The 13,909-nt window shown below is 41.4% G+C and overlaps 1 protein-coding gene across 1 annotated transcript in view; it reads right to left on the minus strand.

Annotated features, from left to right (window-relative positions):
- Positions 1 to 2,619: 2,619 nt before the first annotated feature.
- The window catches only part of osbpl3b (oxysterol binding protein-like 3b), a 323,848-nt gene continuing 312,558 nt past the window's right edge, over positions 2,620 to 13,909 (minus strand). The window contains exons 22-23 of the mRNA XM_070880189.1: positions 8,762 to 8,884; positions 2,620 to 4,670 (exon numbers count right to left, since the gene is read on the minus strand). Coding sequence (XP_070736290.1) covers positions 4,565 to 4,670; positions 8,762 to 8,884 — 229 coding nt within the window. The 3' untranslated portion in view covers positions 2,620 to 4,564. The remainder of the gene's footprint in view (positions 4,671 to 8,761; positions 8,885 to 13,909) is intronic.

Below are 13,909 nucleotides of genomic sequence, written 5' to 3' on the forward strand. Positions count from 1 at the left end.
ACAGCATGACATGCAAAGAAGTCTCATTAACACAGAACACATTTGCTCATATGGCAGTCAAACCAGTTTATTTTTTACTTTGATACAGAGTATATAGTGAATTGCAGCAGTCTTCCTCTTACAAAAGCATAATGAATTAGTTACATCATACAAATGCACTAGGATTCTAGATTTTAGTTCCTTCATACAGAATCACACAGTAAATACACTTTTCTTCCTCCCCTTACAAGCTTCAAGTAAGAAACATGTTTATTTGGGGCTTAAAATATCTGGATAGTAAATGTTGGAATACAAACTGTAAAAATGTGTAAATCTCTACTTTGGGTGAATAACAGATTGTCCATTTTAGATCAACAGTTTTCAGAATTAAAAATGGAGGGCTGAAATACTACAATACAATTTTGAGGTCGTTCAACATAGATGTATGGCATTATTATAAACTTTACAACTTAGAAGCTTGAACTCCCCGATACAAACGATAAGATTAAAACCAAAAACACAACAGAAATTAAAAAGATTAAATTATTCTCTGGCTAGCCACAGAACATTGATAGAATCTCTGTGTTTGCCCCCTCTCTTAGTAATTCTTTGCCATATTGAAAATTCCTCAGATGGGATAATTTATTTTGACCAACTTTGGCTACAACACAAAATATAAAATAGCTTTATAGGCATCAGTTAGCTACAGAAAGTGCTCTGCTCCATATTGAATACATATAAAATGCTGGTAGTTAAGTGTCCACCAGATTTAACTCTGAAATGCTGAGTTCATTTTGGACATACATTTCTAAATTTTTGCATTAATATTCAGTTACAAAGCTTAGTTTTCTTTAGATCCATCTGATCGTTGGGCTAATTACTACCCAATTTAATCTAAATACCTGGTGTGAAGATTTAAAATTTGTTGGCCATACACTTGTGGAGTGAGGCACAGCTGGCTCACATGACTGGGAAATATAAAAGCACCCTTATTCACTTGTAAGGATTCTGATTCACAAAAAATAAATAGATGCTCTTAAACTACTTAATGGATCGGTGTTATTTTTTAATCCTATTTGAGGGGTTTCTTCATAATGGACTTGTGACTGCCTCTCACTTTACTGTGTTTCTCAGTTGTGATTAAAATATTCTACAGAATACCTATATACTGATCCCTATATGATCATGGAATTCTGCACAAGAGTAGAGGTAATAAGGAGACTCAGATTCTGAAAATATTGAGTCTTGGACAGCATGCAACCTTGAATTATTTCTAACCCAAATATCCACATGATCTGAGTTCAGAAGATTGGGACCTCGATAACTTAAGACCAAGTTTTAACATGCACCAGATCTAAGAGAACTGTGTCGTTCAGTTTCCAAGAAAATGTGAATGCCTGGCGCACACTGTAGTGTGGTGAAAACCATTCTGTGTTTATGAAGTCTCACAGAATGTGGAGTTCCTGGTTACATCAGGTTTATGTTTAAAATAGCAGCAAGACTGACTACTAAATAAGTATTAGCTCAAAAACAAAACTACTTTTTTGTAGTAAAATGCAGTTTGGCAGTGATCTGTCACAGAGAGAGACAGGTCGCTATCCTCCCACTGTAAAATGGCATGTGCAAAAATATTCTAGTCTATTCTCCTACAAGATAAACAGCTTTGAGATCACCAGGAATTGTGCAAGTTAGGATTTTGTGCTCAAAATCTGAAAATCAAACTACTGTCCAGTAAAATTGCAACTTCCAGAACTGGGAATGCTAAGGGAGCCGTTAAACTCTACTTTGCTGAGATATAACTGACCTTGATCTGTGTTGGTCTAACTTTTGGAGAATAGGTTTAAGGGATGAAAGATAAAAGTAGAAAAACCATCCCCATCCTATATCAATACTGAATACTTAGAACATGGGTCTATCTGCAGTTCCCTAATTTGCAAATTCCTGATATCAGTAAGGTTCAGAAAACGTCAGACAGGGGGTGGGGGGAGAAAGGATGAACCAAACAAAAAGCAGAGAAATCAATTGGTGGTGCTCAAGAACGGAGCAGCACTAGCGAGAGGCTGGGAACAGGTCATTATCTTTGGATTTGGGTTGTGTAAGAAACAATTTGAAACCATAAAAAAGTTAATTACGGTACGATGTTTGAGAAATTTCAAGATTTCAGATGGCCATGATAATTCATATTCATGCACTGATTTCAGAATACACAAACTGACACCGGATTGTTATTTTTATAATGCACTAAACCCCTTTACTGAATTTATCTATTTAAGTAGAGCTGGATGTGCAGGAGTGACGAGAGCAAGTGATTCCTTTACTGAAGGCTCACACAATTTTCTTTTTTGCCCTCAGATGATTATTTGTTATAACCGAATGTAGGATTAATGACAACTGGATTCATCAAAAACATTTTAAAACAAACCACCTGACATTTATTTAACTGCAGCCTCTTGCACTCTACAATTTACAAATTCCCCTGTAAAAGATAAAAAATTTTCAACAAGCTTTTAATAAACAAATGGAGAAGTGAAAATTGCCACATTGTTGTTTTGTCAAGGATATTGTGCTATGTCAAATAATATTCATCTATGTTAGAAAATCTTTTAATATCACCTTGGTGATTAAACTCAATATGTGTGTGTATATATATATTATATATATAAATAAATAAATGAATGGAGAAAAGCAGGGTTACTGGATACTTATGTATTGGTGCGAAAAAAATTATACACATCAGCTTCAAGTCCACATTTCAGCTAGTCCATCGTGCTGTAAAGCTCTACATTTTTGAAAACCTGCTGCATTTCAACAGCATTATAATCTTTAATTACACAGAACAGAAGGGATAAAATACTCAAACTTAATTTATAACCGAGAAACACTGCATCCGATTACCTTAACTCTAATTATTATAGTTCGTGGCTTAAATGTTGCACACCTCCCTTCATATCTTTGACCCATTTTACACTTATTGCCTAACAGGAATCTCATTGGAGACACTATTAGCTTGTAAATGTACCACTAGATGGCATTAAACCCATAATTGTGTTTTTGGGAGGTGGGGGAAGGGAAGCTAAAGGAGGAGCAGTGAAATCTGGGATAATAAATTAGCCCCAGTTAAAAGTACATTTCCTTCCAACAAATCATGGCATTAACCACTGTCATGAAGACATCTATGGCAGCAACATTGCATCTACCCTGGTAGGTTGCAGCTCAGTTCAATCATTAAAGAGAGAGCAAATCTAGACAGATAGAAACAGTTTCCTCATTTGACAATTTTGTGGTACAAAGAACTGTCCTCATGTTATATCAAAAGGCCACGTTTTCCTCGAGGAGTGTTTTTCTTTAAGGCAAAAAGGATTCATATGCAGCGTTAAGAGCCGGGGGGGGGGGGGGGGCGGGAGGATAAAATTATTTGCTTTATCGAAAGAGGTAGAATGTGTACAAAAAAAATCCTGAACATTTTTAGTAGTGAAACCTGTCAACAACTTCCCAGGATCCACTTTATGTACCAATAGACAAGTGAATTCTTAATACAGGATCAAGTGTACATCAACATAGTAAAGATGAGTGATTGTGACCAAACAGAAGTATCAGCCTCATGCATCTACAGAAATGTATCTATAAAATGAAGTGCAAAAATAGTGCCAAAATAGGGGTGAAATATAACAGTTTGAGTCTGTATTTCATATTGATATTTTTGCCTCTGCATTCGGAGAGTGTAGACATTACTTGAACTTGCGCACTCATCAAATCATCATAATGCACATTAAAAAGTATCGCCACTCATTGCAAAGACTCAGCCAAAATTATAAGTAGACATTGGTGCATACTTTGAACCTCCTCTGAAATCTCCCCCTTCTTGCTTCTTTTTGGCTGGCCTGCATTCTTCCACAAGCCCAAGCATAATTTTCTAGCAAAGATGGCAATAGGTAGGGGAGGCAAAGAAAAAGATAGCAAGACAGAAAAAAAAAGAGTTTGTGGCATCTGCATTTGGTCTGAATGTAACAGGGGTTCATGGTCTTCATGACAAATTTCACTGTAGAAATGTTTTATTTGAAGGATCTTAAGAGTGCTCTACTCTCAAAGCAGATACATTATTTAAATACATACACCAGACTATTAATGTATTAATACATGCCATCACCATTCAAAAGTTATCTGTGCTGAGCTTTGAATAAATTCAATATTGGAAGCATTGTATGCCTTAGCTATAAGAACGCAAAGGCATTTAATAGATACTAGTTTATATAGATACATCCATTCATTCTCTTTACAAGCAATAAATATATGTTATATTTGCATATGATATGCACCTACTGTTTTGTGCTAAGTTGTTCCTTGTGAATAACCAAACCCTGCAGTGTATAAAATGATATTTGAAGCAAAAGTTGCATGGATTTCAGATCCAGCAGTTTTGTTAAGGCATCGACCTACTTGGAACATGTTTTAATACCCTTACAAATTTAGAAGAGAGAAATAACCGCTTATATATAAAGATTACAGATGGTTGTAATAAATAAAGGATAATGGTCATGAACCAAAGAATGAATGAATGAATGTGTTGAAATGTCAATATAACCTTTCACCAAAGTATTGGATTGTCAAGCTTCTCAAAGCCTGGATCTTTCCGAAGTTCCCAGTAGGTTTCTGTGCTCACCCATGATTCCTTTCCATCTTCCTGAGATTGTCTGCAAGCAAAAAATTGAATTGGCGTCTCAAAATGTGTACAGTTGAAAAGAACACAGAAATGCACGAATTATTAGGGTCCAGTGGCCTCCTCATTAGGGAACTGGTCTAGCAACTGCAAGTTCATATTCCACCATGAAAAGTTGTGAAAATGAATTCAATAAATCTGGTAATTATGGGCGAGCACCAAAAAATGAATACTGAGGACATCATCTATCGTGGCACTACCACCGTTCAAAGTGGAACTGACCTTGGACAGATCTACCAGTCAGAAACTGTGCATCATGAAGTATTTTGGATGATCAGCAGCAGCAAAATTGTATCCCACCACAATCTGTAACCTCACACCCCAAAATGTCCCTCGCTCCTCCATTACTATCACCAACAAGCTGGGAGATCAATCTGGTTCAATGCAGAGCAGCGTCAGGCAAACCTTAGAAGGCGGCACCAACCTAGTAAAGCTGTAACACAAGGCTAGGTGCAACAAAAAACAGGTTTAAAACAGGGATAAGTGGTCCAATGATTTGTAGCCCGACCACATCTAGGGCTCAATTTTTGGCCAGGAGTTGCTCCGTCTTTTGGGGGAGTAACCTACTTTTTCTGGCGTACGTAACTTAAAATCCTCAGTTTCCCCAATTAATTTGCACCAGCGTAACTCACTTCGTTAAGTTTTTTTTGAAGGTTAGTTTTTTTTCTCAAAAGGGGGCGTTACCAGCCACCTAGACAACTTTGGCCAGCTAATACTTACTCCATTTCTACTTAGGCCAGCGTATGTGGCCACTTGAGAAAACTCTTGCGGAGAGTTAAAGAAATTGGAGCAGGTAGGTACATCGGAGGCCATTCGGCCTGGGATTGGGGCGGGAAGCGGAGAGGGCTTGGACCTGAACCAACCAAGCTTTAGGGAACAGCCATCCTTCCTTCGCACAGTTAAAATAATAAAAAATTTAATTCCTACCTTCATCTTCAAAAAGCAATGCGGCTTTCTGCACTCGGCCCGGGAAGGCAGTGGGCCAGTGTGGAAGGCCACTCGGCCTGGGCTAGGAGCAGAAGCGATGGAACTGGCCGGCTGAAATTCAATGGAGAGGCTGGGGGTGGGGAGGGGAGGGAGGGAGCAACCTACCTGGCAAGAATCGGGGCCCATAGAGAGGAGGCTGAAAATCAACGGAAAGGCGCAATTCTGGTAAGTGCGCTGAAAAACGGGCTCGGCTAAATTTGGGCCCCTGGTGAGGAATGGTAACAAAACAGAAGGAGGCTTCATAAACACCCCATCCTCACCCCAGGCAGAGTTATACCCAATACACAGGAGTCGGGCTGGTCACAAATGATTCTACAGTGTTCAGCTCCATTTAGAACTACTCCTCAGTTAATGGAGTAGCCCATGACAGCCTGCAGCAGACTTGGACAACATCCAGGCTTGGGCTGACATGTACCTAGTAATATTCATAAGTGCCAGGCAATGATCATCTCCAAAAGGAAAATGACCTACCACTTTCCTGATCCTCCTCCGCCATATCCTGGGGTGGGGGGGGGAACCAGCCATATCAACACCATAGTTACAAGAACAGGGCAGAGGCGGAGTACTCTGATCAGTGACTTACCTCTTTGATCTTTCAATGCCTCTTACCATCTACAAGGCTCAAGTCATTCAACCGGATGGATGCAGCCGCAATACCCAAGAGGCAATGAACAACACCCAGGATAAAGTAGTCTGCTTGATCAATACCCCACCACTAAACTGAATACCCACCCTTCCACTACTGATGCACTTTGTCCGGTGTGTACCATCTACTGAACGTACTACAGCAACAACAGTTTCCAGTCCCTCTACCATCAAGAAGGCCAAGAGTAGCAACACCACAGAATTACATCATCTCCAAATCATCCTGTCTTGAACATATATTGGCATTCCTTCACTGTTGCTGGGGCAAAATCCTGAAATCGTCCACCTAACATTACCACAAGGGCCTGTGGAAACTCCCAGGATGGTGGTAGAGGAAGACAGCAGTGGTTCAAGGCCCACCACCAGCAACTTCTCAGGGCAACTGGGAAGGGGCAATAAATGTGGCCTTGCCAGCATCACTTACAACCCGAGAATAAAAAAAAGTTTATAAAAAACTATGTCTCCAAGAGATATTTTAACAAATCAGATTCAAGAGGCGATACAAAATTTCACAAAATTATAACATCACGGTACCAAAATATTTTCTATATTCACGCACTTTACAATGATAGTAGCATTTACTGTGCAGAACTGAAATGGCAAAAGCAACTTCTTTTCCATATATCGTATATGGCAAATTTTGATAATCAAATAATCTGATCATGTGAAATATTGATACCACTTCAATAACTTGTTTGTGATAGTAATACTTGGTAATAAGGCCACCTCACAAAGGTTTCCTTTTACTAAAGTTTTAAATTTGGCAATAGGCAGAGACTGAAGAAAGGACAGAACATGGCACAACTGGGTTGAAACTGCATTGTGGTATTGTTAACCAACACACTTAGGGCTAGACTTTACCGAGAGTCGCTCAACACCTGATTGATCGCCCAGAAAAACCGCTAACGTTTGGTAAGTAACGCTGGCGAAAATGTCCAGTTTTAAGTTAAAACTATTGAAACTAATCGCCCGGCGAGAAAATGGGTCTTGCACCATTATTCTCGGCGGTTAGGGGGAAACTAAGTTAACAACCGAGGCTGCAGTTGGGCCTAGGGAGAGAGGGGAAACAAAAAAAATGTTCACTTAAAAAAAAAGTTAACATTCCCAAGACACTTTTACACATAATCGCCATTTTAAAATTAAAAACATAAATAAATAAATAAATAATGAAATAAATTACCTTTAACCTACCTTTCTTTGCCGAGTACTCACCTACCGCCCTGTTTAAGCAGCTTTTACAGGGCTGTTCCCTCGGCTATTTGGACGGGCTTCCGTTGAGGCCAAACTTACGCCCTGACGATTTTCTCGGCGGTGCACGTCGGTAGTTAAAAAACTAAGGGGGAAACTTTCGCCGGGCAGAAAAACCAGCCGAAAACGAAAGGAAAGTTTAGCCCTTAATGTGTTCATATGAAATTCCTTTGTTCAGTATTTTAGCCAAGTCTTTAACCAGTTTCTTTTAAATGAGTTAAATATTTGTTAAAACAGTGGACAGAGAAACTCATATGAACATGTTAATCTGTTTGTTATGAATATTGCAGGAGAGATTTCTACCCAAATAAGCATGCCTTTAATAATCTTTTCAACATTTCATTGCAATTACAATTTTCAACAAATTTATCCATACGCCCATAGTTACCAACAAAAAGGCAAATGACTATGGGCCCGAACTTGGTCAAAGCTAAGGCCTGCCCAAGTGCCACCCAAAGGACCGCCGAGAGACCTGTCGGTACTTTGCCAGGGAGATTCAGCAAAAAGATCTGCAAAGACTGCCTGGCGGCAAAAAAACGAATGTGGGCAGCAACTCTCAATCTCGACAGCAAATGCAATCCTCGCCCAAGTGCCGCTGAGGATTGAGTCGGGCCCAGGGAAGGGGAACACACAAAAATAAAAATTTACACAAAAAAAACCCACTGGAAAACCTTCAGGGGACCCCATCCACCTGAAATCGCTGTAAAAAATTAAAAGCAGTTTACTAACCTTTTTTTTGCAAGTCTTCATACTTATTGTTGGGGTTAGACTTGCCTCCATGCAGCGGTCCTTCCCCCTGCTGCTGCCGACTCCCACCTGGAGCAAACTGGCAGCTCGGCGGGTGGGAGGACACTTACATGCCTTGCGCTCTAGCAGACGTCAGCGGGCGGTACCCAGCGATCCTCCCCTCCCACTGGCGGGAGGCCTAGAGGAAACTGGCACTAAGGGTAGACCGCCCAAAAAACTCAGCGGCAGCAGGTGGTGAGTGCACCAAGTTCGGGGCCTATATTCTTTCTAATTTCACAGAAGCCATAACCTCATTTATAAATACATTTCAAAGATAACCCAAAGTGGTCACCCAGTTCAAAATTTATTTCAATTAAAACTTGTGAAAATGTGTTCTGTAATTAGTGCTAAAGATAAATTGACAAATGGTATCAATCTAATTTACAATAGATAACGTACCTAAAAAATCGAGGTTGATAAGTCATGTTATTTTCTTCAAGAATTTTCCTTCTTTCTCTTTGAAGTTGTTCAATTCTTTCCTTTTGAGATTCTGCAGCCTCTAGGTTACCTTCTTCCAGGTATCTGTAGTAACATTTAAATAAAAATTTATAAAAAGTTTGGAACTAAAAAATGTATCAAGAAAGTACAACACAATAAAAGGAACACAATTTCATTGACCATTTTGTGGATTTGTGACAAGGTTTAAATTACAGTAACGAGCTTTACTAGGACAGGTACAAGGAGCCCCAGTGTTGTAATTTGTATTTTATTTGTAACACAAAATGTTCCTAGAAAAGAAATCAAACACATCAACATTCAACACTATCTTTAGCTGATGGTGATCAATTCTTTCCAAGACATATTAAGAATCATTTTTGCAACTGAGCAATTTTGTTCCCCCACAATAATTAATTGCGATATGATACCTATTTCAGTTTGAAAGAACAAATTCCAAAGAAACTGAACTATTCCTTGAATACAATGATGACTGTGGTCTTTTGGGTCACTTTATCCCGCAAATATAATATTGTAATAAAAATCTACAATTTTCTGAGGAAGATATTTGCATATTCTTGACATATCATCCTTTAATTGTGCCGGCATCACCTCAAATGAGGAAAAGTTGCAAAAATATCTATTATGGCAAAGACAACAAGTTTGCTCCCAGTGCTCGAGTGCACCATCGGAGCAGGCCGGGGAGCGGAAGGAGCAGCCTGGGGGCATACCACTCCAGGGAGCAGCATGCGCTGGAGCAGGAGAGCAACGGCAGAGAAGAGGGACGTCACTAAGATCCAGGTCGGTGATTGGAGCGTGGGCAGGCACAGCAGGAGCGGCGAGGTCGGGGCGAAGGAGCGGCGAGAGACTGTAGAGGGATGTGATCGGGGCCCAGGAGAGGCGCGAGTTCGGGGCCAGGGGCCCAGGAGCAGCACGGGCCAGCCCACACTGCGATATGTGTGCGCACTAGGTCTGTGCAGCAGAGCTGGTCTCCAGTCGTCTTGGGTAATCCTTGCCACTGGACCAAGACCGAGCTTTGTCAAGCCCTTGTGGTGGCTGGTGTGCAACGGCCACCACACGTTAAAAAAACCCACGCACAGGAATCTTCCACCCTTCAAGATTTAGTTTGGGACCTGGAATTTTAGGTCCTTCATTGAAACTGTGAACCTTTTGACGTGGAAGCGAGTCATCCTCGATTCGAGGGACTGCCTATGATGATGACGACTAAGAACAAGACATTTATTGTACTGTCCGAAAACTATAACAATGGAATATAGTGAGAGAGTTACTATTACTAAAATTTTAACTCTCATTAACCTTATACAAGACCTTGGTCAGGCCGCACTTGGAATAGTGCCCCCAGTTTTGGTCTCCTCATATGGTGGATGATATCGAGGCTTTGTAAAACGTGCAGATGAGGGCCACTAGACGAACTCCCAGTTAGTAAGATAGGCTAGAAGAGTTGGTACTCTACACTTTAGAAAAGCATAGAATTAGAGGTGATCTGATTGAGGTTTAATAGAAATGAAGGGACTAGATTGTGTTTCAGTTGACAGTTGTTTTAATGAAATAGGTTAGGGAGGACAAGGAGCCACAAATGTGAGTCGCACAAGGTTAGATGTCAAGAGGTGGATTCTTTCCCAGAGAATAGTGAACCTCTGGAACAGGCTGCCGTCTCGTGCAGTGGATGCTGATTTGCTGAATGCCTTCAAGCGAGAGCTGGACCTGTTCCTGGCTGAGGCGGAGATTTCTCTTACAGAAGGTAGGTACTTCAGGGAATTCAGGCCAGTTTCGGTCACTCAATTGGGTTAGAGAAGAATTTCCCAGATTCTCTCTTCTCCCCCACCCCTCCCCAAAATTGGCCTGGATTTTCATATGTTTTCTGTGCCTCTCCCAGGAGATCATATGGATTCAGGTAGGGTTGAGAGTATATCTTATGATACACAAGGTATTGCAATTGTGCGGGACAGACTCGACGGACCAGAGGGTCTTTACCCGTCCGTCTTTGTATGTATGTATGTATGTAACGAGCAATATCTCTTTACACTTGTGCCCAAATGTACCAATAACAAAGAAACACATCATTGATAAACCAGTCAGTTATTCATTAGAATACCAGTCACAACATGGAAATCGTGGTCCAAATGTCATAAGACGTGTGGACTGTGTCTTACTTGTACATGAACATATCTGCACAGTTGTACATGTTAGGCTTGGGACTAAATGCAGTAGGGCAAAATGACAAGAATAGCCAACTCTAAAATTCCTCATGACATAATCCCAGTGTAACCAACAGAATCGCAACTGACAGTGCACTCTAGCACTGACCCCGCCAACATTTGTGGGGTCAATGGGAGGGCAACTCATTTACATAAGAAATAGGAGCAGGAGTAGGCCATATGACCCCTCGAGCCTGCTCCGCCATTTAATACGATCATCGACTCAGGTCCACTTCCTTGCCTGCTCTCCATAACCCCTTATCGTTTAAGAAACTGTCTATTTCTGTCTTAAATTTATTCAATGTCCCAGCTTCCACAGCTCTGAGGCAGCGAATTCCACAAATCCACAATCCTCAGAAGAAATTTCTCCTCATCTCAGTTTTAAATGGGCGGCCCCTTATTCTAAGATTATGCCCTGTAGTTCTAGTCTCCCCCATCAGTGGAAACATCCCCTCTGCATCCACCTTGTCAAGCCCTCATAATCTTATATGTTTCGATAAGATCACCTCTCATTCTTCTGAATTCCAATGAGTAGAGGCCCAACCTACTCAACCTTTCTTCATAAGTTAACCCCCTCATCTCCGGAATCAACCTTCTCTCAACTGCCTCCAAAGCAAGTATATCCTTTCGTAAATATGGAAACGAAAACTGCACACAGTATTTCAGGTGTGGCCTCACCAATACCTTGTACAACTGTAGCAAGTCTTCCCTGCTTTTATACGCCATCCTCTTTGCAATAACGGCCAAGATTCCATTTGCCTTCCTGATCGCTTGCTGTACCTGCATACTATCCTTTTGTGTTTCATGCACAAGTATCCCCAGGTCCCGCTGTATGGCAGCACTTTGCAATCTTTCTCCATTTAAATAATAACTTGCTCTTTGATTTTTTTCTGCCAAAGTGCATGACCTCACATTTTCCAACATTATAATTATTTGTTCAGAGTTTCTGCCATCTTCATGTTCCCCATAATGAATTCTCCAGTCTCGTCCTCTCAGGGACCAACATTTACTTTAGCCACTCTTTTCCTTTTGCATGTGTTCAGATACAAGGTGCCACTTTGGACACATCTCTGGCACCCATCTGCCCCACACTCGTGCAAACTTGACAATTAACCCACCCTTTGGTGGAGATGAAGGAGCAGCTCCAGCACTAGTCCGATTGACTCCTGATCAAGGGGTTGATCCAGGAATTTGTTTATTTATATACATTTTAAAATTAATGCCTCTTCAGGGGTCCAGGTCACATGCTGGGCCTCGACTCCACTGGTAGGATCCACATGTACCATTGTGGAGGCTGGTATGCCTCAATTCACCGAGCGTACCAGCTGCAAGTACTATTGCTAGAGAATGAGCAAGAACTTCTGGCTGTGGGACTCCCAACCCTTGGCCCTGCCCCAACCAGTCATTTGGCTTGTAAGGGGCGAACAAAAGTTGCACCCTTTACAAGGAAACTCCTGGTAACGGTGGAGACTCTAATCCCATCTTCCCGTGTGCCGGCAGCATCGTGATTCCATCTCCTGTTGCTACCCTTGGCTGAACACCAGTATCCTTTACTGCAAGTACAAATGGCCTATCATGTTCCTAAGCCATGGAGCAGCAAGCTGATGTCCAACAGGTGGCACTGAGTTGAGAAGTGTGTTTGATTTATTTATTTACAGTTGGCAATTATTGTACTAGTGAACTACCTGCTCCAGATATCTAGAACAAGCTTCCCAGCTCAGTGCTGGGATACTGCTACAATGGGGGAAAATTAATAAAGGTTTAAAGTCCAAATCCATGCACCCTTTCTATGCTACTCCCACATCCTACCAGCCTTCCCACCCCCGCCTCCAAGATTCCAGGCACCTCCCTATCAATTGCACCAGATGCTAGCCCCATTCTTGTGTCAGTATTCCTACTCCCAACAGCCTCCCGGACCAATGCTACCATCACCCACCCTGCTGGTACGACAGCAAGTGGAGCCTCAGAATCCAAATCAAATATAAAATCTAAAGTTGTGGAGAAACTAAATTTTCTCTGGTGGTCCCACAATAGGATAAAATACGCAACATTGTAATGGTGAAATCATGCACATCTACACTCAACTCATAGAAACATAGAAAATAGGAACAGTAGTAGGCCATTCCATATGATCATGGCTGATCCTCTATCTCAACACCATGTTCCCGCTTTTTCCCCATACCCCTTGATGCCTTATGTCCAAAAATCTATCTCCTCCTTATATATTCAGTGACTTGGCCTCCACAGCCTTCTGTGGTAGAGAATTCCACAGGCTCACCACCCTCAGTGAAAACATTTCTCATCTCGGTCGTAAATTTCCTACCCCGTATCCTGAGACTGTGACCTCTTGTTCTAGACTTCCCAGCCAGGGGAAGCATCCTCCCCACATCCAGTCTGTCCAACCCAGTCAGAATTTTATACGCTTCAATGAGATCCCCTCTCATTCTTCTAAACTCTAGTGAATACAGGCCTAGTCAACCCAATCTCTCCTCAATCAGTCTGGTGAACCTTCGCTGCACTCCCTCTATGGCAAGTATATCCTTTCTTAAGTAAGGAGACCAAAACTGCACACAATACTCCAGATGTGGCCTCACCAAGGCCTTGTATAACTGTAGTAAGACATCCTTGCTCCTGTACTCAAATCCTCTTGCAACGAAGGCCAACATACCATTTGCCTTCCTAACTGCTTGCTGCACCTGCATGTTTGCTTTCAATGACTAGTGTACAAGGACACCCAGGTCCGTTTCTACATCAACATTTCCCAAGCTATCACCATTTAACTAATACTTTTTCTTTATGTTTTTCCTATCAGTGGATAACTTCACATTTATCCACGTTATACTGCATCTGCCATGTGTTTGCCAACTCACTCAACCTATCTAACTCGCCTTGC

This window comes from Pristiophorus japonicus, chromosome 5 (genome assembly GCF_044704955.1).
Source record: "Pristiophorus japonicus isolate sPriJap1 chromosome 5, sPriJap1.hap1, whole genome shotgun sequence".
Taxonomy (NCBI): Eukaryota; Metazoa; Chordata; class Chondrichthyes; family Pristiophoridae; genus Pristiophorus; species Pristiophorus japonicus.